Consider the following 26876-nt stretch of genomic DNA (forward strand, 5'->3'; position numbering starts at 1 on the left):
ACTTTTTTTTTTTTTGTCACTTATTTTCTACACTCCACTTACAAACTGAAAAATTTCAATAATTTCTTCTAAAGCCTATTGGGAGAGTTAGTCTCTGTTTAAATGGAATAATAAACACGACATCTGATGAAATATTCTAAAATGGTTAGTGCATTTTGGATTTTCATGACTTACAAAGATAATTGATAAAAACAGGCGTGACATATTTCAGCTTGTGTGTGACCAATCAAAAATATATATATAGAGCTGTGAATTAAACAATTTTTTTTACATTTGCACTTCAGAAATAGAATTAGAGCCTTTTAGATTATTATAAAAATTAAACTGCAAAGTCAGTTTTCACCAGGTGATACGTGAAAAAATATCACAATTTAAATTTTGCACCAGTTAGGAATTTTAGGCTGCTCTATGGCACATGTAATTTAGTGAGGATAGTGAGAACACACTCCTGAGGTGGGTGCATTTTAAAAATATATATGTGTGTGTTTTTTGGGGTTTTTTCCCCCCATAAGTTACTGAGGTGGATTCCATTCCCTTCGCTCCTTGTGATTAAATGACCAAGGTGTCGCTCGTCAACTTGGGTCAATTCCCTGGAGGAATCCTACAGAAGGTTTCAGAATAACTTTCCGATAAGCCCAAAATATAAAGTTTCAAAAAGTAGTGTGTATGTATGATTGTGGGAATGCAGGAGATGTAAATAGCAGCCACAAGTCAGAGAGATTTAATTTTCCTCATTTAATTGATTGCAACACAATTGTTTGACCACACATTACAAAATGCACATCAACATTTTTTTTAACAGGCTCAGTTTGCAACCTTATAAGAAAAAAAAAAAAAAAAAAAAAAAAAAAAAACCTACCAAAAATATGCTTGTACAAAATAAAACAATTATAAGTAAATGCCACTTTGGATAACCGTAATAAAAAAAAAACTTTTTTTTTTATTCTACATAAAAAAGGCTTACATAAATAAGTTAGTATAATTTCTCAGTGTTTTTACAAAAAAAAAAAAAAATAATTATGTACATAAGTACATTGCAAAGATTTACACAAATACACAGGCATAGTGACTGCATTTCTACCGAGACCAGCTGTTTTCTGTCTCCATCCAGGTGCACTCACACACACACACACACTCTCTCACTCACACACACCCGGGTGAACATAAACCACACTTCAGGCAAATAAAGAGGGGAGCTTTTAGATGCTCACAGTTGCATCCTCAGCAGGCTAACACTTTTTTTTTTTTAATTAAAAAAAAAAAAAAAAAAAAAAAAAAAAAAAAAAAAGCACAAATATCTGTGATATCACAAAGAAATTCAATGTGAAGTCAATTAAAGAGCACAGGCACACGCTGCCATCTGCATTGAAGCCACCGTGGATTTTGGTATTGTAGGACATTCAACCCCTGTGCAGAAAAGAAGAAGAGGAAAAAAAAAAAAAGGAGAGCACCCGGGCTCATTGAAAACATGAGGAATTCAAAGGGGAACACAACCTGTGCAGTTTGTATATGATCTTTTTCCTTCAATAAATGAGTACCTCACAACACCGCTATGATCACCTTCCAGGAATTAACTCACACACACCCAAACACACACACACATACACACACCCCGCTTACAAAATAAATATTGGCTGACTTAAAAAGTCCAAACAGAAATGTTACACTTCTTCCCGTGCGGATTTTCCCCATGACACATGAACGTATAGGAGAACTTGGGCCGGGTCACACTGGGGGGGTGGGGGGGGGGGGGGGGGGGGGGTGAAATCGCAGAAGGATGAGCTACATTTGTACCGTTCTTCACTGCCGAGTGAGGAAGATGACGAAGTGAAGACACACACACTGCTGAGAAACTGTAGGAAGCCGTGAATTCTTTTGATTTAGATGTTGCAATTAGGGACTGTGACAACATCACGCTGCTTTTGAGAAGAGAAAATGAAACAAAAAAAAAATAAAAAATAAAAAACAGGAACAGCATTTTGGAAAACATGTCTCAAACTACACTGCAATTCTTCAAGTCAAATCAAAATTCACACTTTCTTTTACATAAAGGATTTGTTTTGTTTTTTTAAATCATGTTTTTATGTGCTACATATGGAGAGAAATATAATATATATATTTATATATATATTTATTTACACACAGGTAGTATAAAAAAAAGAAAAAAAAAAAAAAAGAAAAAGGAGCAAAAAAGGAAATCAAATAATTGCACACTGCTACATTGACTGCTTTTCGAGGCAGTAACTTTTAATTGAGTGCCACAACTTTAGTGTTTCTATTCAGTGCTTCAACAGCGTCCTCCCCAGTCTTCAGGAGAGTTGATATGTTTCTGATGCTGTGTGGATCCTCTTCCTCCAAATTCAGCCAACACTGAGGTCTTCTCCCCCCCATCATGGTAAGAAGAAGGGGTGGTGGTGGGGGGGGATTCATCTTCTGCTCTGTGGGATGTGCACATATAAAACAAAGAGGTTAGCAGAAATTTAAATCTGGAGAAAATTTTTTTAAAAATGAATGCTGCGGGTCATCTGATGAAAAAACAAAGCAGAATCAAAAGGTCTGCTGTGTTCCTTCTTATTTTGACCCGGACAGATGGCACACACCTGCCTCCCAAAATGGTTAAACAATAACAAAATTGTAGCCATTTAATTTGCAGTGGAGAAAACAACCAGCAGGCACCGTCTTGTAAGAAATCACAAAAAACTTTCTTCAACTTAAAATCAAGCAGAGCTTAATACATACAAGCATTCGGCTTGATAATTCAAATGCTATCAGGACTTCTCTCCTCCTCGGAGAGCTGCAGGCTCACACTTCACTGGAGGGACAAATGTATGTGTTGTAACCTTAGTGTGCAGTGTGACACACACACACACACACACACACACACACACACACACACACACACACACACACACACACACACACACACACACACACACACACACACACACACACACACACACACACACACACACACACACACACACACACACACACACACACACACACACACACACACACACACACACACACACACACACACACACACACACACACACACGGACCAGCCCCTTCCCGTCTGTGCTGTCTCCGTGGTGAGGGCAGTGGCTGCTGACGTGTTACTACTACACTGTTCACCGCTTGTTGTTTACACTTTTCAGACGGAAACTCGCAGCGGCTGCAAATACGCACAGCGCACTCCTAGTGTCCCCCTGTCCTCCCAAAGTCAATCCACCCAAGCGACATCGAGAGCGATCCGAGAGCAACATTGCGAGGGAAAAGCCCAGTTTACCCCGCTTTTACTCCCGAGACTAAATGAATGAGACTGACAGCACGACTCCGATGGGAACGCCTGTGGGTTTATTGCGCACAAAATTAAAAGGGGGTTGCTTGTTTAAAAATGTACAGCTGTCTGCTTTCTAACGCACAAGAAAGTAACGAGCTCTTAATTTGTAGCGTATAACCCGATAAGGGTAAACATCCTGGTGGTTACATAAGACAGAGTAGTGCAGAAAAAACAAAACAACCCTTTTCTTACCGTTTGGCGTCCTCACGTCGGTCTCTTGGGGCTGCTCTTTCTGGGTGTGTGTTCTGCCGAGTGGCTCAGGCTTGGACAGTTAATCTCATCCGAGCTGGTGTGTGACCTCTTACTTTGGGCCGAGAGGTCTGTGAAAGGACACATCATTTTACAACTAAATCCGACAGAGAATAAACACATCACCGCGAGCCGTCTGTGCGCAATAGTGCTCGAGCCCGTTTGTTAAAAATGCCACTAGTGTTGGGGCTGCTGCACGAGCTTTCAGTGAAGGAGAGCCGACAGAAAATTCGGCGAAAAAAGTGAGTTAGTGGTTGAAGGTTCGTTACCGTGACACGCAGGTCGTTTCCTCATCCCGGTGCACTGCTCCGTGCACTCCATCGGACCCTCGGACCTGTCGGCGTCTTCGCCCGGGGTCACCACCAGCACACAGCTATGATTCCCGTTTAGATCCACATTGTTATTCCCGGCGGAGCAGACGCCTTTCTCCCTCCGCGGCAGCCGGCTGTAGAAATCCGGGACGTCCTTGCAGTCCACTATTTCCCAGTCGAGCCTGCCGTTGTTTAGCGGCGTGTGATTGGCGAAGTCGAAGCCCCACTTGGCGGAAGCGGCGTCCTCCAGCTCCCGCAAGTGTCCCTTTAAATCCCTCTTTAACTCTTCATGATCCACCGAGCCGAAGAGGCTCCTGCAGGCTGACGGCTTCGGGTGCTCCGACACCCGGGGCTCCGTGCGCTCCAGCGTCGGGCTCCCGTTGGAAAGTCGAACATCTGACATTTTTCCCCTTCCGAAGAAAGACGCGATTTTCTCAAGCGGCCGGGAGCGTCCAGTTTTCACGAGAGATAAAGCCCCCAATACCACTTAAAAAAAAAACAACAACACAAATACCCCCCCCCCCCAAAAAAAAAGAAAAAAAAAAGAAAAGAAAAAAGCCTGAAGGAAAAGAACGGCTTTCTCCTCCTCGACGCGCGGATCCAAGACGAGCGTAAAACGGCTTTAAGCCATGCAGACGGTGCTTGGACACGCTAACGGCCGCGGCGCGCGACGGGGCGAGCGGAGTCTCCGCGGACCATCAAAACAAAGTGCTCGGGAACTGCAGCCGCTCTGTCACTTTGCTCCCGGAGTAAGAGAAACTGCGGACAAACCTGCTCAGTACCCAATATGGCGATTGAGAGATGTAGTGAGGATTGAGAGGGGAGGACGCCCGAGGAGGGGGGTGGGGGTGGGCAACATGATTGACACGCCGAGCTATTTAAACGCAGAGGAGGCCGCTCATTGGTCGGAACTCCTAAGGCCCGCCCACTTCTTAAGGTAGACCAGTTAAATAACAGCGGTCACCGTGGAGGGAATGGTCTTCAACAGGAACAAATTTATAGATATCATTGAAAAGTTTAGTCATTCCTTGCTACACTTATACAATATAAACTAAATCGATTTTTTTAACCTTAATACATCAGCAATATTTTATATACTGTATGCTTGGTTCTCATGATCTATAGACCGAGATATTGGAGTTTACATTTTAATTAGAACTATGGAGGGGAAATAACCGATTCAATTGTATTTAATTTTCCAATATGTACTCCTATGTAACTGTACACAGCTGGGTTTCACTTCTGATTAAATGTTTTGGATTTCTCAATTAATGAGCCCACTAAAACATTATGACTTAAACAAAGCCAATAAAAACAGGAAAAGATGCCGGTAAGACGATTACTAGCAGGTAATTAAATACGAAACTTGCATATATGAAAAGCAAATAAAACTATACGTGTGTGCTTCATTTAAAAGATCCTTCTTTTCCTAAATGAGTTTTCAAGCACAGTTTTAAGCAATTCTCTACACTTGTGTAGTCCATTTTTTCCTGCCAATTAAATTGAAATATATGTAATACATTTCTGATATAACATAATGGCATGAAATTTAGGAGTCAAATTACTGTAGAATATGCAAATGTAACATTTGTAAAAAAATAAGCAAGTGAAATGTTTACCTCAATTAAATTAATTAATGAACATTCCACCTTAAAAAAAATGACATTTCAGTGTCAAAACTATTTAATTTAAACATAAAGTAACAAACGTTGTCAATGTGGAAATTGCGTATTTTTCAATATAATGTTTCCACCAATAATGTGGAGCTGCAAATGACAGTGAAAGTGAGGACACAGAAGAACAGAAGCCATCCGAGCAAAAAGAGAGGGAAAAGATGTACTGAAGGAAGAAAACTACACATTTAAAGTGGAAAATTGCAAAAAACGACAACAAAAAGTTAAAAAGAACACGAATGAGCAATACCTTGCAGGCTGAAACTGTTGTAAGAATTCTATTTCACACCACAGGTAAAAGTTAAATTTTTCTCACACAAAAAAAAAAATAAAAATAAACTCAAGAACAAATCCCCCAAAACCGTTATACACCTTAACAATAGGCAATCAACCAGCAAAATGTGCGTGCCTTGGGATTTATTAAACATTCCTTTCTCCACTTTATCACACGGTTTACACTTTCCACCACTGTGACAGAAGAAATAAACGGCCAGATTAAAACAGATGTTGACCTCACAATGTCCTCGGACTGAAAGGAACACAATTTGCTTTAAATAGAACTATAACCTGTTTGCGAGAAATGATGCAATTTAATTTTACAGTGAGCAATTATTTACTCTCAGGGTCACAGCAGGCTACGTGCTGCAGCTGAGCCGGGCTGAACGATGGAGCGCAGCTTGGGGCAAGGCTGCCCTCTAGTGTTCACTCTGGAAACTGTAGCAGCAGGACAAAGTAAGCGGAAAAGCGTCTTTACATAGAAATCACTTTAATAGCCGATGAACAGCATATCTGTACATGTACACATTTTCCCCACAACAACCAGCGGCAGTTCAGGCTGTGCTGAAAAAAATAAATAAATACAAAAATCCAGCTAAACATCCGTTCATCAACTCTGGGAGCTTGCTGCGGTGAAGCGGCCTACCTTCCAGGTCCCGTCACAGTTCAGTCCCCCGGCGTGGTGGGACGGCATCAGAGACTGAGCCACTTGATTATGTAGAAGTTCTTCTTGCCCACTCGGAGCAGCGTGAGTCCATTGGAGAGGATGTGCAGTTTGGGGACGAGTACCTGCTCTGGTTTGTCCACCCGCCTGTGGTTGATCCACACCGCTCCGTCTGAAACCATCTGATATCTGCGCGCCGACATTTAACACCGTCAGTCAGCACAGAGGACGACTGCTCAGTGGAAACGGCAACGAAACCACATCACAAGCAAAGTGCGGTCCACTTCTGTATCATGCCATGTGTTGGTTTTCTCTCTGCTCATAGCTGTTCCTCAGTTTTCCGTCTTGTGTGTTATTTGTATCATTATGCGTGGATGTAAAATGCTATTAACAAGGGGGTTTCTCCCTCTAAAGTATCACTAACGCACTAATATCAAGAGCATTTCACATCTATCCATAGATATAGAGCGTAAGCTCACAACCAGCGGGGTCATCTCTCACACCTTTGGGCCTGGAAATTTGTGACAATATTTCTTTGCAAACAACTAATATATAAATGATCTGTCAGTGATGACAAGATGACCAAATATGACACTACGATCACCAGCGTGTTTTAATGTGCTTTTCTGTGGCGTGTTCCACCCAATAGTTATCCTTCACTTCCTTTTGCCTGCATAACCGTTGGAGCTGCGGGTTTTGAAGTCAGCGACAGGGAAACCGAAGGGCTCAGGGCTTCTACAAGCATCTTTGTTTGTTTGTTCTTAACTTAGTTCAGGCTCATTTACAGTACATGCTTTAAAGCACTGCTGATGTACATCTGACACAAATATTGTCATATATTTCTTGTATGTAATGTTGCTGGCTCCCGTTCGAACTCATACAAGCTTTAAACAATTCTCTTTATCACACTACTTCCTTTTTAAATCAATATTCCCGAGGAAAAAAACAACTATGTGACGGATTTGACCGGACTACACAGCTCCTTTAACTGTCTTTGCTGGATGTACTTATTAAATGCGACATGAACGTGTGATGCTGGTGAAAGCGACACGGTGGCGCCTTACCCTCGGGGCCCTGCAGGGATGGCGTTGATGGTGCGACAGGCATCGATCACACTGGTCCCCGGTTCCAGCAGCATTTCATGGAAGGGGGCCTCCCTGAAGAGCTCCTGCAGCTCCTCGTCGCTCATTTCCTCCAGGGCCCGCACGCTGCTGTGATACAGCGCCTCGGTACACCTGCAACCACGGTGGCAAATATCACGGGTAAAGCCAGGCGCTCCACTGTGGTGTTGAGGACTGCTCGGTTTGGCACTGTCCGGACCTCTTGGCGCTCTCGAGGCCCTCCTTCCCGTGCACCAGCTTGGTCACTTCAGCCGCCAGTCGCTTGTGCGCCAGTCGTTTACCCGGATCCTCGCGTTGCTGCTCCATCAGCCGCTCCACCTCCGCCAGAGGCAGGAAGGTGAAGAGTTTCAGGAACCTGCAACAGTGTCCACACGACACACACCGTGTGTATTTCTGTGTGTGGGCCAGCCGGGAGGCTGCCGAGACGGCCCGCTCGTCGTCACCACGTACCTCTCCACGCTGGCGTCGGGCTGCCTCAGAAAGAACTGGTAGAGCTCAAAGGGGGAGGTTCGGTCTCTGTTGAGCCACACGGCGTTGCCGGCCGTTTTCCCCAGTTTGTCCCCGGCGGAGCTGGTGACCAGGGGGACCGTCAGGCCGAACACCTCCTCGCCGCTCACTCTGGAGAGACAGGAGGAGTTCACGCTCACATCGCAGGGATGCATTAAAGCAAAACAAAACAGCCTGGTCCTGCTGAATACTAGGCAAATGTATTAAGTTGAGTTTGTGTGCTACATGTTTCAGGATACTTGCTTTTCAGTGAGAATGAGAATAACCTCACAAAACTAGTGGTCCCATTGTTTACCATTTTTTTTAAATCCCAACATGAAAACCAACTCAATAAAGAGCTGATTACCTCCATCCTGGAGTCGCATTAATACACAGGGAACACAACCAAGCAGACATGAAGGCCTTTGGCAGCTGAATTGTACCGTTTTCCCAGCAGGTCATCGCCATTCTTATGAGTTATTGCTGATAAATTGCAGGAAACATCGATGAGATTTTTTATCTTGTTAGAAGTGACATAATGTCACTTTAGCAAACATTACCCGATTCTTCAACCTGCACTTTAGGAATAGTTTTAAAACTGGTTCTTGATAAAAAAAAAAAAAACCTTACATGTAGTAGATTGCATTAGAGATGCAAACATTTATCATCGGATCTTTTCAGTCAGCTATCCCCCCCCCCAAAGAAAGTGAACTATTCCTTTGACGCTGTATATATTCACACAGGATAAAGGGACATTCTCAGATTTCTCAGTGAGGTCTGGAAAGTAAAATGTGATTCTTCAGACATTAGTTTTAATAAGTGTTGAGCAGACATTACTGATTGGCGTCACCATGCACAACACACAAAGTGTCTTAAAACTATTCAGAATATCTGATATGTGCATATTTGGAATAGTGGTTTGAGAGGATGAAGCCTCCCTCTCAAGCCTGTTGTTTGGACTGTCAAGCAGCCTTCTCAATATTCTTTCTTGTGTTTTCTTGGGATATTTTGGGCTCTTAGAATCCATGTACAATAAAAGAAGCATGACTCCTCTTGTATACTTGCTGTGTCTGGTAAGCTCTTCTGTTATATATGATCAAATAGGGATCCCCTTACAGTTACACATAAAAAAAAAAGACTTATTTTTATGCATGTCTAATACACCAACAGACAATAATAACGTTTGTTCTAACACAATAGTTTTAGTCTCTACTCTTTTTTTTTAAAGGAAATCCAAAGCTGGGACAATGTATTATTGATATCCAGATGTCTTTCTGCTGCGCCTCCAAGTGTGTAGATGTTTGATTGTATAGCGCCTTCATCATGTTTGTTAAAGTAGTCATCCTCTCCCTCCCCTCACTGGACTATGACACATAACCCATCCATAGGACTTTCTATTATTGTCTATTTAGGATTTATTCTCTATGAGTCTCTTCCTATCACCTTTTGCTTTTAATGCTGCCACTTTGGCCAGGCCTTACTTGTAAAACACATCATTTGATCTCAGTCAACCTTGTGTGGTGAGGGAATCCTCCCACATACAGGGGAGGAACCGCTGCAGTGCAGAACAAGCTGTCGGGACATTTACTTGTGAATGTACTCATGTCCAGACATCAGATTGCCCAGCTGGTCGGTGCCTCCGAGCTGGATCTTGCAGCCGTATATTTGGTGGAGGTGGTGGAAGTCATAAGCTTGGAAGAGCTGGTAGGTGAACTCGGTGAGGCTCATACCGTCCGCGCTCCTGAGCCGGGACTGCACGCTGTGGCGGCTCAGCATGGTGCCCATCCGGAGGTGCCTCCCCGCCTCGGACAGAAAGTCCACCACTCCCCAGCTCTTGTACCAGCTCAGGTTGTTCAGGACGGTCACCGTGCCCAGCCGCCTGGAGCCGTCGTGGAAGTTCAGCTCGTGGTTGGTGACGATCCTCTCGATGCTCTCCCGGATGCCGCGGGTGTTCGCCTCCGCGGTGTCCGCGCACAGCCGCTCCCGCTCGCTCGTCTTCCCGCTCGGGTCCCCGATCTGCGCCGTGGCGCCTCCGAGCAGAGCGATGACATCGTGCCCGGCGCTCCGGAAGTGCAGCAGGCCGATGAGGGCGAGCAGGTTGCCCACATGGAGGCTGTCGGCCGAGGGGTCGAAGCCGCAGTACACCGTCTGAGCGCCGGACAGGAGCAGCCGGGGGAGCCGGTCCTGCGCCGCGTCGTCCGGAAACGAGTCCTTCAGAATGCCGCGTTTGTTCAGAGAGAGGAGCAGTCCGCTCTGTGCAGGAGAAGAACTGTGGAACTCAGACGTGAGGTTAATATTCCTTCTCCTGAGAAGCCTAAGGAGTCCATGCCGCGAAGCACAGCGACATGTCCTCACCATGGACGCCGCCATGTTTGACAATGTGACCAGGCGGAGGAGGAGCCTGGGAGGCCGGCGGGGTCACAGCGCCCTCTGGCGATCACCAGTGGGGTCACAGCGGAGGTCCAGCTCGCTCTACGAGGTTTGAAGAGTCCCAGTTGGGTTACAGCGCCCCCCAGCGGCCTCTTGTGGGGTTACAGCGCCCTCTAGCGGGACAGCTCTCACTATGGCTGTTTTGCAGGCTCAACAGGAATAACAGGAAGCCAGGCTGAAGACATGTCCCAGAGGCCAGAGTCCTCGAAAAGCCAAATTTTGCCTCCTTATAATCTGCATTCTTTTAGAATATTGACCAGAGGCCTCAACTCAAGATCTAATAAGTGTTAAATATATGCTGGTTTGTATGAACAATCCTCCATGTGTTTGTACAAATGATGTCACAGTGCTGGCAGTTGTGTTGTTATTTCACAGCAACAATAGATTTAATCAAGTCATTTAAAGGTGGCAATATGTCCTCGAAGATAAATGTGCTTTTTTTGCGGCACAATATTAGGACAGGGTAACTTAAAGTGGCAATTAAAACTATAATAGTATTTCTAAGTGGCTTGTGACTTAATATTTGCAGTTACTATTGAAGTAACTAAACTACGTTTAAAATAATTAACTCGTGTGAGATCAATTACAAGGTTTTGAGTCCCTGAACGAATCATTACAGTGCTGACAGCTCAGCTTATGTGTCACCGTAATATTACAACAATAGCAGCCTGATGCAAGAGTTAAAAGTAGCACTCAAGGATTTCTTCCAACTAACTCCTGTAGTTGTTTAATTTTCAGTAACTAGTAATCTTTTGAAGACGTAGGCCTAATTAATAACTCCAATGGAGAGTTTTCACTTATAGACACAACATTTTCTATGAGGCATGTTGTGTCTACAAATAGTGCAATAATTTAGCCAATTAAATTCAAGTAAACAGTTGTTACCCAACTCAGAATATACCAGAGGTGAGTTTTAGGTTAACCATTTAACTGAAATGTAGATGTTTGTGGGACCTTGAGATTAAACCGGAATACATGGAAGAAACATGTATACTCTCAGAGAGAATATGCAAACTCCACACAGAAAGCCATCGAACCGGGGATCTTCTCGCAGTGAGGTGAGAATGGTAATCACCATTTCACCGTGTGGTTGTAACAAAATTCCAGACTAAAATGGGCCCAAAACGTGGATTTTAAAATAATTTTATTTTCAAATCCATTCAATGTCAATCTGTTTCATTCTTTAAATGACTAAATATACATTCATCAAACATTTACAGTATTGTTATCAAGCCACAGTACACATGAACAACATCCAAGGACAGTCTCTGCATCTTTGCATTACACTATAGCCACAAAAACAAATTCCCTAAATTTAGGAACGGGGAAAAACAAAAAAAAAAAATCAAATACCTATTTCCTATAACTGTTGCCCCTCCGGTAACACATTTCTGTGACTTCTGCAAAATGAAAATGAAACTCAAAATGAATTACTACCGTTGGTGTTTGTGTGCTGTAAGGCAGAACACTACAATCTCACTCCAGAGAGACGAGGATGGAGAAGGAAAAACAGTACTTCTCTATAATCCTGAGCTAGTTCAACAAAGGAAGACTAAGATTCCCTGATACAAGTTAAAAAGTCCCTTGTAAATTCACAAAACAGACACTCTTAAACAGTAAGTCACAAATTCACACGACTCCACTTCCAGCCTTGCACTACTGTTTAAACCCTTTTTAGTTTTGTTTTTTGCAGAGAAAAATCTGTCATTGGTGAAATGGTACTGGAGCTGCAATAGAAATCTTGAGCATTATTCTGTTCTTTACATAGGATATTTTCCTCAATCGGAACAGTAACACCATTTCATTTCTGTGGGACTGTAATGTGTCACAAGTCTCATTTGTTTTGTTTTTTTGAATCTCTGGTATTTTACAAGGCATTTCCACACAGTAAGGCACACAATGTTTGTGGTTCTCTCCCCCCCCCCCCCCCCCCCCAAGCAACTCCGGGCTCTCGGACACCCAGGAACTTGTGAGGCAAAAAAACAAAAAATAAAATTGAGCTGCGCCGGATGAGTTCTGCGGGCGGTTCCGACATTCAGTGACAAACAGAACAAGTAGAGGCAGCTCGAACGTCAGTAATCTACTCATGGCGTAAGAAATGTTTGGTGAGTTTTAGCAGCGAGTGAGAAGTGAAAGAGTTAAATTATGACAAAGTCAGGGTTACCAAAAAAATTATCAAAACTTACTGCATGTGCATTACTGCGTCAGCTTTACTCTAATAGCATGTGGTGGCAAATTGTAAGTGCATTTTGCCTAAATTAACTAACAAAGATGCATTGTGTATGCAAAAAACATCCTTATTGTGTTTGTTCAGTAAGATGAGGCAGCTATGGAACACGTTTCGATAACCATGATGAATCTCTATGCATATATTACCCTATTTATTTGTTTTCTAGTGTGACACCTGAGAGACGAGTATAATAAGAGGAGATCGGTATTGTATTGTCAGTGCTGGGCGATCACTTCTCATGTATTACATGCTTTTCATAGTATTCAAGGGTCACCGAGGTCAGGTGTTAATTAACCACCTGAAGTTGTGTGCCATTGCTGCCCGGCACACTGTGTGTATAGTTTGTTTAAATCACGAGAGCTTAATTTCAAAAACATCAGCGGAGTAACAGCTGAAAGTAAAGTGAGCGGATATTACAGCCTTGATCTTTCTCCATCTAAACAAAGCAGTCAAAGGAATGTCCCCAGTGGGATTTGGATGTATGGATATTCAGTTTGCCCTGTTACACCTTAAGTCTATTTACACAGCACTCGTCAACAGAACTGTGCCTTTTTAAAAAAACAAAAAAAAACAAAACAAAAAAAAATTTGATTTAGTCATACATATAGATTGTAGTATAAAAATATGATCCAATTCAATTTAAACAAGTGGTATTTAAGAAAAACACAGTAAATAACTACACATACCTCAAAACATGTTTAACATTTAAAGTATTTACCAAACTCAGGGATACAAAAGTTGATCATCATTAGTACCTTGTATACCTCAAAAGTTAAACATTGGGGCAAGCAGTCAAATGCATTGATTTCTGCTATATACAGGAACTACATTTATACAATGTAAGGTCAATATAAACACACACAACCCTTCGCTGAGAACTGACTCAATTATGCCATGATGATTTGAGGACATTTTGGTTGGATAAGATGGGAAATACATTCTTTCACACGTTCGCATGTTATCCAAGCTATTAGACATGAATGTTTCCATAAGTTCCTGATCAGGATTCCCTTACAGCAAGTCATCTGCTCAGCATGATCATTTTAATACAAAAGGCAGAGTGATTTTAAAAGAACGATGCAGGAGGGGCCTTTTCACACATCAAGTCATTTTCATTACCAGATGGAAAACAAGCAACAAAACAAAAATCCATAGAATGGAAATATATTTGATCTTACCCACCAGGCAGACTGAGGTAAAATTCCATTGGCTCATGTGATTTTTAAAGAAACTACCAGACCAAAACAGAACAATTCTTTACCCAAATAACAAAAGGTCACACACCACGGCTGCTTCGAGTGGGAAAAAAAACAAAAAACTGAACAAATCATTTGTCGCATTTGTTGTGCAGACTATGAAATTGACTAAATTGTTGATAAAACAGGACTGATGAGGAGAAAAAGAATCAGCTTGAGCCAATCTCAACAAATCGTCCTGTAGTGTGGCTTCGCTTGGTGTTACCTCCTGAATGTGAAACAGGACGGAGTGCCGAATATCTGTGCTCGTGTTGAAGAAGTGGGCCTTGGACAGAGGATGTAAAAGTGTCATACAAACAGAACGGGGTTGCTTGTGCTTCACATGTGCACTGTGGTTGTGGTTGAGTGTGTGTGTCTGTGTGTGTGTGTGAATGACAGAACTTCACCTGCAGTCGTTTCAGTCTTCGTATCAAGATACTGCAAACCTTTTTGTTCCACGTGTAAACGTACTATTGTCTTTACAATTTGTGGACAGATCACGTGCTAAGTGTTGATGAATTTGTTAGAAAAATAATATGAGCATTTTTTTTCCTGTATTGTTAAGAAATATGGCTTTGAAGATATATACAGTACAATTAAACGATATAGTTCAGGAGCCCGGAGACACCCCAGATGTGAAAAAAAATAAAAATAAAAAAAAGAGCTGGTGCATTGATAACATTGCCTGCAATCTTTAACTGAATTAGCAGAAGCTGCCTTGCTTTACAACGGTAGTTGCGGTGCTACCACTGAAGTCGTTCAGGTAATATGGCTCTTTGACTTCAGCATTATTAAAAAAAAAAAAAAAAAAGAAATCTAATCAAACATACAGCTGGAGTGGTAATTATCAAGCTCACTTTGCCTCCTCTTTTGAAGGTCAGGATGACCAGAGAGGTCGTCTCGGGAGCTTCAAATGAGCATTTAGAGTTTGGTCAGAGATTGCATACACTAGTGGCTGGACGGGGGCTTGATCAGCTGTATCATCACATTGGAGTATATGTGATTGGATTCTGGCTGGGAGGGTCCACACCACTGGGTGAAGAGCACTGTGTGTGTTAACCCGAGAAAACCTGTGGCGTCCTGCCACGGCCTCTTGTGCAGACGACAAGCCAAAGCTAACTCCTGGTGCATCTTGGGGGTCCCGTGGTTCACCCCTAGCTTATGGAGGCCAGGGACTTCTCCTCTTGTTGTGTCCCTGACAGAAAAAAAAAACCAGATGGGTTGAAGAGTCCCTCCCCTTGGTGATTGCTCCACATGTCTCAGTACATGTCTCTGTAGATCTCCTGCAGCAGCGGGTGCAGCGAGGTGTCCTCTGTCTTTTTGATCTCCTGCACCAGCTGTGCGTGCTCGGTGACAAGCTGCCTGAGGTCGGCCAGTTTCTGCAGCAGTTTGGGGAAGAGGAACGCGTCGTCGGGATAGTTGGCCAGCAGATGGAGCTGGAGGACCTGCACAATGTTCTCCTGCATGGCCTCAATATGTGCCACATTCACCAGGCCTGGTCGGTCTACTCACAGAGGAAACAAGGGCAAATAAAAAATAAAAATAGTTATGGCAATATCAACTCATGGCACCTTTAATGTAAAGATATTCACTGCAAAAAGTATAAATCATCATATTTTCCCGGCAACCTCACCTCCACAGCAGATGATGGCAGCTACGAACAGAGCCAGGTCACTGTCGTCCAGCTCCAGTGCATTAAACTTCATGGCGAACTGGAACTTGGGCTCCATCATGTCACTGAAGGGTCGCCGCAGGCTCTTGAGGAATTCCCGAGTGATGAAGCCGGCGCCGTACGCTACAAGAAGCCCGTCCTTGTTCATGCTGGAGGCCAGCATGGCGAAGAGGGCTTCATACACTCCGTATTTTAAAAGTGTCACCTGGTCGTTGAGGTCCAGACTGGAGAAGCCGGGGACGGACTTTGCGAACTCCGTGAGCTCCGTGACGGTTTCCACCGACGTGCACTGGCAGCAGTGGAAAATCCGAACTTCGGCCTCCCTGTCCTTCAGCATTCCCGCAGAACCGACCATCTTGGCCACCAGCGTCTGCTCTGCCAGCTGGAGGGTCTCCATGTCGTGGATGACAAAAGGCTATGGACAGCAGAGAGTAAAGACCGTCCTGTGAGCCCAAAGTGTCTGCTTAACAAAATATGTTTCCCAGTTGGGATGCAACACAGGCAGAAGAGTGTGTCCTGTGATGTGGGCCTACATAAATAAACTGGACCGCACTTCACGTGCATAAATATGGAAAAGCTGAATCAGCAAACCTCCTTATATAAATAACTGCTTGAGTTTGGTGTTTACGCCTCATCGTTGCGCAGAGAGAAGACTCAGGCTGAGGCTCTTATTGTCACCGGAATGGTTAAACACTGACACAGTCGCTCCACCTTGACAATGGTGCGACACAATCACGACTGTAAATCACAACACGACAGAATAAATCCAAGAGGAAATGACGGCTTCGGAGACAGGAAGGAAGAGGCCCATAAAAGCTAACTTGACAGAGACTCTTGGGCGTACACACAGAGGCACAAAGGAGAAGTTGGGTTTTAGCTGCGTCACTCTTCCCACTGTGGAGAAGGGACATGATGAGCAGATACACCTGCTGCTTCAAGTCATATGAGAGCTCTGACTCATGAGAGCTGCTCTAATTGTAGGCTGGAGATTTGAGCAGAGGAATGGGCGACACGACGCCGAGCCGTTTCATTCTGTACTTGTGCTTCAGTCTGAGGTAAAAGCGTCGAGAGAAGCACAAGGCGAGTCTGACCGTGACTAAAAGCAAAACTACCTTTGCATTCGAGCGCAGGGCGGCAAAATAACAGGCAGCCCACAGGAGAGTAAACTTCATTTACTCGAGGAACTTCGAATTTGCTGCACATCTGGTGACACCACAACAGTGTGGGTTCATGTCAGGCCACATTGTTTCCCTGGATAACAGCATTCCTTTTCCATTTACATTGGCAGCCGTTCCTCACTCTTGCTGTAAAACCAGTGAGGCAGCATTTTCATGTGATTTTACAGTTTTTTTTTTACTTTACATGTTGGAGTGATTTTTATTCTGATGCGACATTCCTGGACAGCAGATTTAAATAATAAAGTCACCAGCTACTAAAGGGAGTTAGTGTCTGTAGGTTTGTTACGTGACATAAATGAACATTTCCATTATATAGTTAAAAAAAAAGTAGTAATCCACAGTTTTTAGTCTTTGTTGCGGTTTGAGTCTTGTTCTTTGATATTTTCACTTTTTATGAGACATAACGTTTGCTTTGCTTGCTTCCATGTTTCAGTTTTGCTTTAGTTTTATAAATGTGTTTATTATTCCCATCATCAATACTAATATTAGATTTTGCATTTACTTTGCAAGCAAAAGTAAAGCCCCTTTTTTTATGTGCAGTTCAAATGAACTTGGTGTCCCCGTCTTCCCTTACTCATCATTATTCATGCCCCCCCCCCCCCCAGACAGAAAGACAAGAACTCTTATTGAAATAATTTTAAATAACTCTCCTCCAGTACCATCAAGCATGCCAAACCACCTGTTGCTCCGTCACAGAGTGTATCCGAGTATTGATGGGTTCTATTGATGCCTGCAGTGTGACAGCAGTGTTTAGTGGTTGGATATATTGGTAAGCAAGTTAAAGAATAAAAAATAGAAAAAAACCCACCATGTAGCTTCTTCGCCCCTTATTTTACCTTTCTAACCTATCAGAGTAAACCACATCACACTAAAAGTAAGAGGGAATCAAACTACATGTACATTTCCAAGTCAGCAATTTCCAGTGGTTGATAAAGACTTCCATCTTCAGAGACGAATCCACATTGAACATGGATTTGCACTTGGGCCGACCTGCCCCCTTTTGACCTTTTTCACACCTACACACATCCATCCGTGGAATTCACAACACCCTTGACCTTCCTCTCCTTGACCCCAGTTTTTTTTTTTTTTTTTTCCAACAGATGAAACGAAAGCACAAGGGACTCAACGGAGCGGGGACGCTTTTGGTGGGACTGGGGACGAGTGACGGAAAGAAAAGAGCAATGGAAGGAAACCGGCGGTGAGGGGAGGTGTGATGGGCTCACACACTGGCCCTTTATATCACTTTTGTGCAAACAGACGTTTCCTTGTCCTGCTTGTGTGTTGGCTTGTGCAGTGCTGATTGAGCAAGTTATTTCTGTCACGGGCTGGCTGCAAATAATCTGCAAAGTGCTGGCTGCCAGGTCATATTGAGACACTGGTCTGATTGCGCTTCTTAAATGTGTTTCGAATTGGATTAAAATCGGCCCTTTGGGAAGGAAGTCATTTCATAGTTGCAAGAAAATTAATGACTTTGGCCCGTGAGGAAACCGGTGATAAAAAGAGCCACACAAATGCAGTCCACACACAGCACCTTTCACTCACCAACCCACAACTCTTAGTCAACATACAGGGGTGCTGGTCTTGCCCGTGAGGACAGTTCGAGCCTTGGCCTTATTCATGCTGAAGTTCTTGAGGTAGGCCTCGTAAATCTGCCTGGCCAGGGTCTTCTGGTCTGCGACATGGGGATCCTCCACCTCTCGTTCCCCCGTCACCATCTCCGCCTTTAGCTTGAGCTTTTCAGACTGGGGCATCCTACCAAAGCGGATGGCTGTACAGAGGAGACAAAGAGTTCGATTGGTTACACTTTGTGATGGTTCAAAACTGTGGCTAGAGGATACAGACGGGTTTCAAACATCAAATCATCGATATCATTGTCACACACAACAGACAGGGACTCAACAAAGCATAAATAAAATAGCTCTTTGATGCCGTCTTCACATCTAATCAAGCAAAGGGGGCAGGACAACACACCAACACGTCTAAACAGGAGGAGCGTGTTTACACTGAGGGTTTGAAAAAACAAGTCAAGAACTCTAGAACTAGAGTCACCTTCTGCTCACACCTGACTATCATCTAGTTTATTCCATTTGAATTTAAGTGCCACTTTTGATCCCAGTGAACATGCCGGAAGGGCAGGTCTAGTTTTCAACCTCCTCTGCTCCTATTGGTCAAAGCAAACCAATTCTAAATAAATTCACACCGTGAATGTGTCAAAACGTCCTTATTTTGACTGAAACCCAAACAGAAAGAGGTGTCATGCTGTGGGGAACAGTCATGTAAGTAGCAGAAGTACGTTCTTGATGACATTTCCTGTTGCATTTCACTGTGTAATAAAGAGATCATGTATGCTCTCCAACAAACGCTTGCTTTACTTAAGCGTGGACAAGTAATCAGGATTAAACAGCAGCGCTAAGGACTGAATCGCTTCCTATTTGCTTTGGTTTTAGTAGCATTTGGCAAATAACCTTCTTAGGCCTTGTGGATTCTGGGGGTGAAGCTGACATCGATATTGTGACACAAATAGACTGTGGAGTGATACGCCCACACATCTAATGAAAACTAGAGTGAAGGTGTAGCCTGCAGACCGGAAGAGCACACTTAGTGAAGACACAATTTCAGTGCAATGAAAAATATAAAATAAGGAAAGGAGATGTTCCCAACAATATTAAGTAAACCATTCATAAAAAGCTTGTGCCAAGTGAAATATGCGAGAACAGAAGTGCAAAAAGTACTAAATGGGTTACACATCATTTTTCCCTGCTCACCGTCTTCCCACCCAAAGCTTATTTGTCTTGGTAAGACTTTGCTAAAGTATTTTGAATGACAAATCCTTAAATTCTTAATCAGGCAATATCAATCAATACCACATTGAGCACATTTAGTCTGTGCATGAACGTCTCACAACTGATCATATGCCGATATTAACATATATGGCATTACAAAGGAGACCAAAACGGAAAGGAGTGATGCGAGTTCATAGAACAGTCAACCCAACGTCAGATTTGCTTTTCAGCTTCTTTAAACTTTTGTTTCATGAACATGATTTAGTTACTCGGCCTTGCGTCATTCCTCAGACCATGAGACTCGAACTGAAAATAAATCTGCTGAGGATGATGCAAGAATGACCAGAAATTCAGTGCAATATCTTCTCAGCACACCTCCAGTTTTGTGATGCATCGTTGGCACTTTATCACCGTTTTAAATGTGTGCTTCTATACCTTTTATTGTGTGGCTTTATGCCTTTATTGTTCTTGTGTTTTTTTAAAAGCCTAAGTCAAGCCTTTTGCAGGAAGAGTTCATTCTTGTAGGGGCCTATGGGGTGTATTTCTGAATGAAAATAATACAATATCTAATCTATCTTTACAAAAAATAGAGGATTTGCCCACAAAATACAATCAGAACTGAACTATCACAATCTATAGCAGAGCAAATAATAAAGAACATCAGAAATACACACAAAGGTGTTTTTTTTTTTTTTTTAAAGTTGCTTTCAAGTTATGAAAATGCTGGAAATTTGTCTGGCAGTAAAAGCATTTTTTTTAAAAAACGAACCACATGGAAGAATAAACTCAAAATGAAGAAAACGCGAAAATAAACAGAATCTGTGTTCGACCATTTCCGAACAAGCCATTGGAGTGAAACGCTCTTCAACAATATACAAGAGTTGTTTTTCTACGAGAAGACGCTGGCATCTCCCAGACAGCCTGATCCCTTTTGACTAATGAGATTAGAAGTGAACTGTTTTTAACCCCGCCTCGCCAGTTAATATGGGAATAAGTGCTGCGCTTGCGGAGGCGCACGCATACATACACACCCGCCAAAGGTCTGCGGTAATGAGACCATAAAAGTATAAAAGAAAATGATTTCCCGTTTTGCAAGCAGCCACCCACTGATGAAACACTTCCAGCCACAGTGAGCAGGACTGTGCAGGGACGCAATCCGGAGCCAGCAGACAGCATGAGGGGCCTATTAGATTATTGCTCACAAAGTGGATGGATGATCTGAAGCTGGTAAAGCTCCACAGCGGGCGCCTGGGCAGAAGCCAAGTCTAATTAAGATGGAAGGAAGTGATTGATGGTAAGCTGAGGCATAAGTCCGATTCCAAAGAGCCGGCGTGAAGGGATAAAGTGTGTGACTCAAGTGGGGAAGGGAGCTAAAGGTGGGCAGGGGACAGTCCGTCGAATCATCTGAATCATTATATTTGTGGTTTGCTTTTAATGTCTGTAAAAGTATGAAAAGTGCTATATAAATAAACTTTGATTTGATCTGTCTACCAATGCTGTCCTCCAGATGCAACACTTACTTTTTAAAGGCTTTTGTCACCTTGTCCCAACTTTTTTTGAAATGCGTCAACCCCATCAAATGGTAAAAAAGCCATATACTTAGATGAAATGGTAAAAAAAAAAAATTACAAATCCAACTTTAAACATGTGATCAGTTTTTTATAATCTATTGTGAATCAAATAGGAGTCCGTGAAGATTTCCAGCATCCTCTTTTTGTTTGACACACTGTTGGACCCTTTTTGGAAAGAGGCTTACAATTAAGACTTAAATCTGGACTCTAAATGAAACTACAGGATTTAACTAAAACAATTCACAAACACATCTTCACATGGAAGACATACGATTACATGATCATATTAAACATGTTGGGACTGCTAAAGATTTACAGTGCGCTACGTAGTTGAAGTCCATTTACCATAAAGCTCAATGCTGAATGTAAGAAAATCTCCAAAAAACCATTTATGTTAGAAGCTTCAGGTTTGATTATTCTTTAAAATGGAAATCAATTATCAGTCGATACAAACAAAGGGGCGACTTCCCAAAACGAGCAGTGATATCTTATCCCACAGGATCTCAAACGATGAGGTTTCACGGCTCTCCGATGTCCTTCCTCCCGCTCTAGTTACATTTAGGTCCATGAAACTCAATCCATGCGTACTGTAAGAGGAAGGGCAGTGGACAGAAATGTGCCTACCAAAGTGCTTTAAGGTGATCATGGAAATCCAGGCTATGCCTTAAGGAAGCATTGGAGATGCTTTCAGATCGGTTCAGCCTCTACATCCACAAGTTCACCAACCAAAACCAAGCAGTGTCTGCACCGTGTGTACAGGCTCCAGGGAAACTCACCAACTGACCTTTCTGACCCCGCTGGCAGGAATACACTGACAGGTCACACACGGCCGTACACACATGCTGACAAGCATGTTATCTCCGTCTGTCAATCGGGGCACTGACCCTGGCCGACGGTCAGCGTGTCATGCTGTATATTTGCCCAACGAAAAGTCTTCATCCCGATCTCATACACGTCTCGGCCTCTCAAAGAAAGCCCGATTCAATTCAATGTCAGACTTTTTTTTGGAAGGTCTATCCCATGTGTGGCTAAATCTCATTGTCAGGCGAGTCTGTGAGAAACTGAAAAACAAGCATGTGTCGGTTTAATATTTTATATATGTTTTTTTTGACTTGGCTTCATGATCTACCTTAAGAAGGGGTGTCAGACAATAGACCACTTTATTCAGCCACAGCCAGAAGAAACCCAGAGTACCTCTCTGGGTGAGTGGATTGACAGTACTATGATCTGTGAAACTGCATTTTTGAACATGCTGCTATCTCAAGGTCAGCGGTCTTTCTCAAGTCTACATATTGTTTCTTCATGTTCATCTGTTATCACCTATTCTGGGCTGTGAACCTTGTCATGCCCGGATGATTAACCCGTGTGGACTGATTGGAGTGAAATGACAAGAGGAGAGCACAACAGTGGTCAACGCTCTCTGGTTTGTTATTAGTTTGAAAGAGGTGTAACATGGTCAGGCGCATAATTGCATTTTATCCATCCAAGCATAGGACAAAAATAGCTAAACTGATTATGCCAGAAGGAGAAGGCAGTCAACAAAATAGATCGGCTAAGAAAGAATCCTAAAAACAAAACTTGAGATTAAACAAATCACACAAATAATGAAGGAAATAAAACACATTATAAAAGGGCTTGGTTTTTGCTCAAATGATTTCTGTGCATGTGTGGATTTCTCCAGGTACTCCAGTTTTCCTCCATGATCCAAAAACATGCATTCAATTGTGAGGGTCGGCTCCTCTGCTTGCCCCGTGATGGGTGTGTCCTGCCTTCAAGCCCTGATCAGATCCAGTGCACTGAAGGTGCATAAAGCCATACAGAAGTTGGATGGCATAGTGAAGCTCAACCTTCTTACACCTTCCCCTCATCACTTTTACTGAAGCCTTCCAACTCGTACAATGCACACAAGGCTACACGTGTTGGCTTTGCCTTAAACATTACAACAAAGACACCCAAAAATTCTTAGCTAAAAATTATCATTGTTGCAGCTTCATGTGAATTATTTTGATCTTTAAATATGAGCCAGCCAGTATATCGGAGCTGCACATGCTGCAAACCATGAATACTAGTGAGCTGGAAACATAGTCAGGTGGACTGACCCACAGTGTCATGTGATTTATTTTCCTGTTCACATATCTGAATCAAATATGGGCGAGTGGGTTCATGACACAGAAACTGCCACTACACTGGTTACCGATACCGCTGACCTTTTTCCGTATGTATATTTCGATATGAATATTCAGTACATTTCGCCAATTGTATATTTTGGAGAAGACTTACGATCCGTGTTTCTTTGGTGACTTGTCTTAACATGCAACTTAAGTGACCAACTCTGATAAGGGGGCCTTTTTGTTCTAATGGTGTGTGTGTGTGTGTGTGTGTGTGTGTGTGTGTGTGTGTGTGTGTGTGTGTGTGTGTGTGTGTGTGTGTGTGTGTGTGTGTGTGTGTGTGTGTGTGTGGCATAGCCTGAACCTGCTGTGCTCTGTGGATGTACTCACCATTGTGGGACATTCCCACCGAGAGGCACTTCTGGAAGCGGCAGTATTGGCACTTGTTACGATTCTTTTTTTGGATTTTGCAGCGGCGCTCACACTTGTCGTACTCCAGTTTCAGACGAATGGTCCGCCGGAAAAAACCCTGGACAAGAGAAAAGGAAAAAAAATGAATTAGCCGTAATGTTTAGGAGGTTGGTTTATTACTTTCTATATCTGCACTCAGAAGAATTACAAGTATAGATACTTTCTCGCTAAGGACACTGTCAGGCCTCTTTACTTCATTCGCAGATTTTTTAAAATTTACCTCATATTTTAACATATGTGCCTTTCCTTGTCCCGAAATCAATGATTCTTTAGGAAATGTTGTGGCTTCAAAGCATTACAACAAATTTCATCCAAAATCAATGTGACAATTAGTGACTGGTGACTTGAACTGAAACGAGCACACAATTCAGACAATGTATTATATTTAAATTCTATTTGAGTAAAAATATATGCAAAGTAGTTCCATTTACTTTTTTCCACACATAAGTATCTGTCAGGTAATTTAAAATCTTTTAAATTATACATTTGATTAAAATATAAATTTTTAGAGTTGAATATATTGTAACTGCAATGAAGACACATTAAAGCCATGAATTAACCGGTAGTGCAAAGTCATAATAGTCCAATACCTTTTAAATTGCTGACAGATCCCCACAACCGTTAAGAACATTTTACTATAAACTTCTTAATTTGATTTCAACCAAAATATGAGACGAAATCTGTACAATCTTTGGTTTGATAGCAGGAGTTTCACTCTTGCTGAGTAACAGTAGATACTCATAAAAAGATCAAAAAGCCTCTCCCAAAAATCTGAAAGACACATTCAGAAAAAACCTACTGTTAAAGTAAATGGCAAATGGAAAAGGAGCTCTTGTTCATGCACATACAGATACACTGACTGATATCAGATACATGGTTTCACCATCAGATTCGGGTTGCTTGCTTGCTCAACCTTGACGAAAAAGAAACGTTGAACTTTATTGAGGGACAAACGGACCCGGTGGCCTGTCTGTGGCTGGCTGCAGGGTAGAAAATGATCCAGGGAATTGCCTAATAATGGCATTTAGCGAAAAGCCAAATTTATTTCTGGCCAAAACTTTCACCTCCTTTGCAGGAAAAAATAAATAAAATCATCCAAACAACCCAAATGTGAATCTGACAGGCACACTCTTATACAATGTCACATTAGATTGGACTGCAGACATGTTTCCACCATGTGAGTGTGTTAAGTAACTGTGGGGGACTTTCACCCACTAACCCCTCACCTGACAAGCATGAAACAAGGTTGACAGAGCATAAATTCAGTGTCCTTACAAGAGGCGTTATGCCAAAGACGTTTGTGTGATGATATGGTAAAGTGTTATTGCAACGTCATGACAGAGGTGTGTGTGTGTGTGTGTGTGTGTGTGTGTCCAGTTTCCTATTAAAAGTGAAAGATGTGACACATGAATAAACAAATCTCTACGACAGGTGGAACATTGTTTTTGTTCTTTTGACATGTGAAACATGAATTGATTGCTTGAATCTGCTGCTCACAAGGATATTACACACTATACGAATCCAGCATTTGCTTTAGTAAAGGAAAATGTGAGTTACACTCCTATATGAATTTTTTGGTGTTCAACTATTGTTTGTATAAGATTAGCAATAGGTACAGTGTTTTTTCCCCCCCCAAACTTTAACTTTGATTATATTATTCTGTCACGGATATTCAGAATTCAATACATCCGTACAACAACATTATGAACAGACCGCTTTCCATGATCATAACATTTGTTCTAATATTTCTGAATTCTTTGAAGGAAATAACCTCGTTAGTTATTGGCAAAAATCAATAAAATCTTTATTTCTAATCATTTCTACACGGCATGAATGCCATTAAATGCTCAGGTCCACAAGCACCGACATTGACACACGTCTGAGCAGACCCTCCACAATGCACGCCGGATTGAAACAAAGTGCAGAGTTTGACATTACATTTGACTAACGTGATCATAAACCAAATTGCTGTTCTTAATATTTAGTTGCAGATCCTTTGCATTAAGTGACAGCAGGAAATCCGGAACCCACAGACATCAGGTTTGGTTCCTGCTGAAGAAATGTCTCAGCAAGTGAACTGCATGATTCACTGGATCGACATGGGCACTGGAGAACAATGCACTTCTTTGCCTTAAAGAGCCTTTTAAAAAGTTATTTCAGGTCACCGTCCATCCACACCACTAAATCCTGCCAATGATTTCTAAAGCATTTGGCTGGAAAGAGGAGATAATATTGTGCCAAGCATTTCAGTACTTTGTCAGCAGTCGCATTGGCAGCCACAGATGCAGTATATACACCTCTGATTTCTCCAAATAGTGAGTTTCATAACACACAGCCTCCAGTGGACAAAGGATTTCCAAAAAGGAAACTCTAGGGAAAACAACTCGGTGCTTTCTTCATAAGATCATGACGATACCACTGACGTCATTCTCCCAGTTGTCATTGCATATCCACTTCAATGCTCTACCACTAACTAATGTATATGTCAAAAGATGCAGAGTCACACTCCCTGTCGTGGCTCATATAATCACTTCCAGTCAGGTGATTAACAATGTAAGGATATTGACTTTTCTTCTGCTTAACTAGCTGCTCTTTTCTTATCGAGATCTGTACAAAACGGTCCTGAATATTGATACACCCAATAGGAAAAAATAAATCAACATGACACAATGACAGAAACATGCGTAGCGTTTCCGTATATTTTTATTTTTCATTTATGCAAGAAAAATTATGAAATTGAACAGGTTTAATCACAACGGTCATTTTAACGCAGCACTTCATAGTCAAAAGTGCATCTCCAAACATACAAAGTAAAGTTATCTTTGTCCTCTGGTGCTTCTTAAAAACAACCTTGGGTTGTTCTTCAACATGACTTGTAAACCATTAACTGATAGATCACTGATTGACCACATGTGAAGGCCAAGTCTGGCATTTCTGATGCTTATAGGAGCATGAATTTGTCACAATACCCACACCTCTAGTTTTGACCCAGCATGCGTCACTGTTTTTAATGTAATATATATATATATATATATGTGTGCTGGTATTATTTTGGAAAATGGTTAATGTTCACTC

General features: G+C 42.3%; 3 protein-coding genes across 4 annotated transcripts in view; all 3 read right to left on the reverse strand.

Annotated features, from left to right (window-relative positions):
• Positions 1-2265: 2265 nt before the first annotated feature.
• cdkn1bb (cyclin dependent kinase inhibitor 1Bb) lies at positions 2266-4386 on the reverse strand. The gene is made up of 3 exons (XM_080475882.1): positions 3862-4386; positions 3536-3663; positions 2266-2438 (listed from the first exon to the last, which is right to left on the reverse strand). The coding sequence occupies exons 1-2, from the start codon at positions 4304-4306 to the stop codon at positions 3548-3550; spliced, it is 561 nt and encodes a 186-aa protein (XP_080332008.1). The 5' UTR covers positions 4307-4386; the 3' UTR covers positions 2266-2438; positions 3536-3547.
• A 1185-nt stretch (positions 4387-5571) lies between these two features.
• Positions 5572-10513, reverse strand: yars2 (tyrosyl-tRNA synthetase 2, mitochondrial). 2 transcript variants are annotated; one of them, XM_080474960.1, is made up of 6 exons: positions 9712-10513; positions 8088-8255; positions 7837-7992; positions 7581-7751; positions 6499-6705; positions 6329-6416 (listed from the first exon to the last, which is right to left on the reverse strand). In XM_080474960.1, the coding sequence occupies exons 1-5, from the start codon at positions 10491-10493 to the stop codon at positions 6546-6548; spliced, it is 1437 nt and encodes a 478-aa protein (XP_080331086.1). In that variant the 5' UTR covers positions 10494-10513; the 3' UTR covers positions 6329-6416; positions 6499-6545. The 2 variants fall into 2 exon arrangements, with proteins under 2 accessions (XP_080331085.1, XP_080331086.1); XM_080474959.1 differs by having other exon boundaries at positions 5572-6705.
• A 1174-nt stretch (positions 10514-11687) lies between these two features.
• The window catches only part of pparab (peroxisome proliferator-activated receptor alpha b), a 29458-nt gene continuing 14269 nt past the window's right edge, over positions 11688-26876 (reverse strand). Inside the window, exons 4-7 of the mRNA XM_080474962.1 lie at positions 23721-23859; positions 18437-18636; positions 15652-16105; positions 11688-15522 (exon numbers count right to left, since the gene is read on the reverse strand). Of these exons, the coding sequence (XP_080331088.1) occupies positions 15278-15522; positions 15652-16105; positions 18437-18636; positions 23721-23859 (1038 nt within the window). The 3' untranslated portion in view covers positions 11688-15277. The remainder of the gene's footprint in view (positions 15523-15651; positions 16106-18436; positions 18637-23720; positions 23860-26876) is intronic.

This window comes from Lipophrys pholis (genome assembly GCF_963383615.2).
Source record: "Lipophrys pholis genome assembly, chromosome: 11".
NCBI classification, from domain to species: Eukaryota; Metazoa; Chordata; class Actinopteri; order Blenniiformes; family Blenniidae; genus Lipophrys; species Lipophrys pholis.

Coding starts and splice junctions, on each gene's coding strand:
- cdkn1bb (XM_080475882.1), bottom strand. CDS start 4,306: ATGTCAGATGTTCGACTTTCCAACGGGAGCCCGACGCTGGAGCGCACG. Junction 3,664..3,861: donor GAAACGACCTGCGTGTCACG/GTAACGAACCTT, acceptor GTCCTTTCACAG/ACCTCTCGGCCCAAAGTAAG.
- yars2 (XM_080474959.1), bottom strand. CDS start 10,493: ATGGCGGCGTCCATGGTGAGGACATGTCGCTGTGCTTCGCGGCATGGA. Junction 7,993..8,087: donor CCCGACGCCAGCGTGGAGAG/GTACGTGGTGAC, acceptor ACACTGTTGCAG/GTTCCTGAAACTCTTCACCT. Junction 7,752..7,836: donor GGCCTCGAGAGCGCCAAGAG/GTCCGGACAGTG, acceptor CCGTGGTTGCAG/GTGTACCGAGGCGCTGTATC.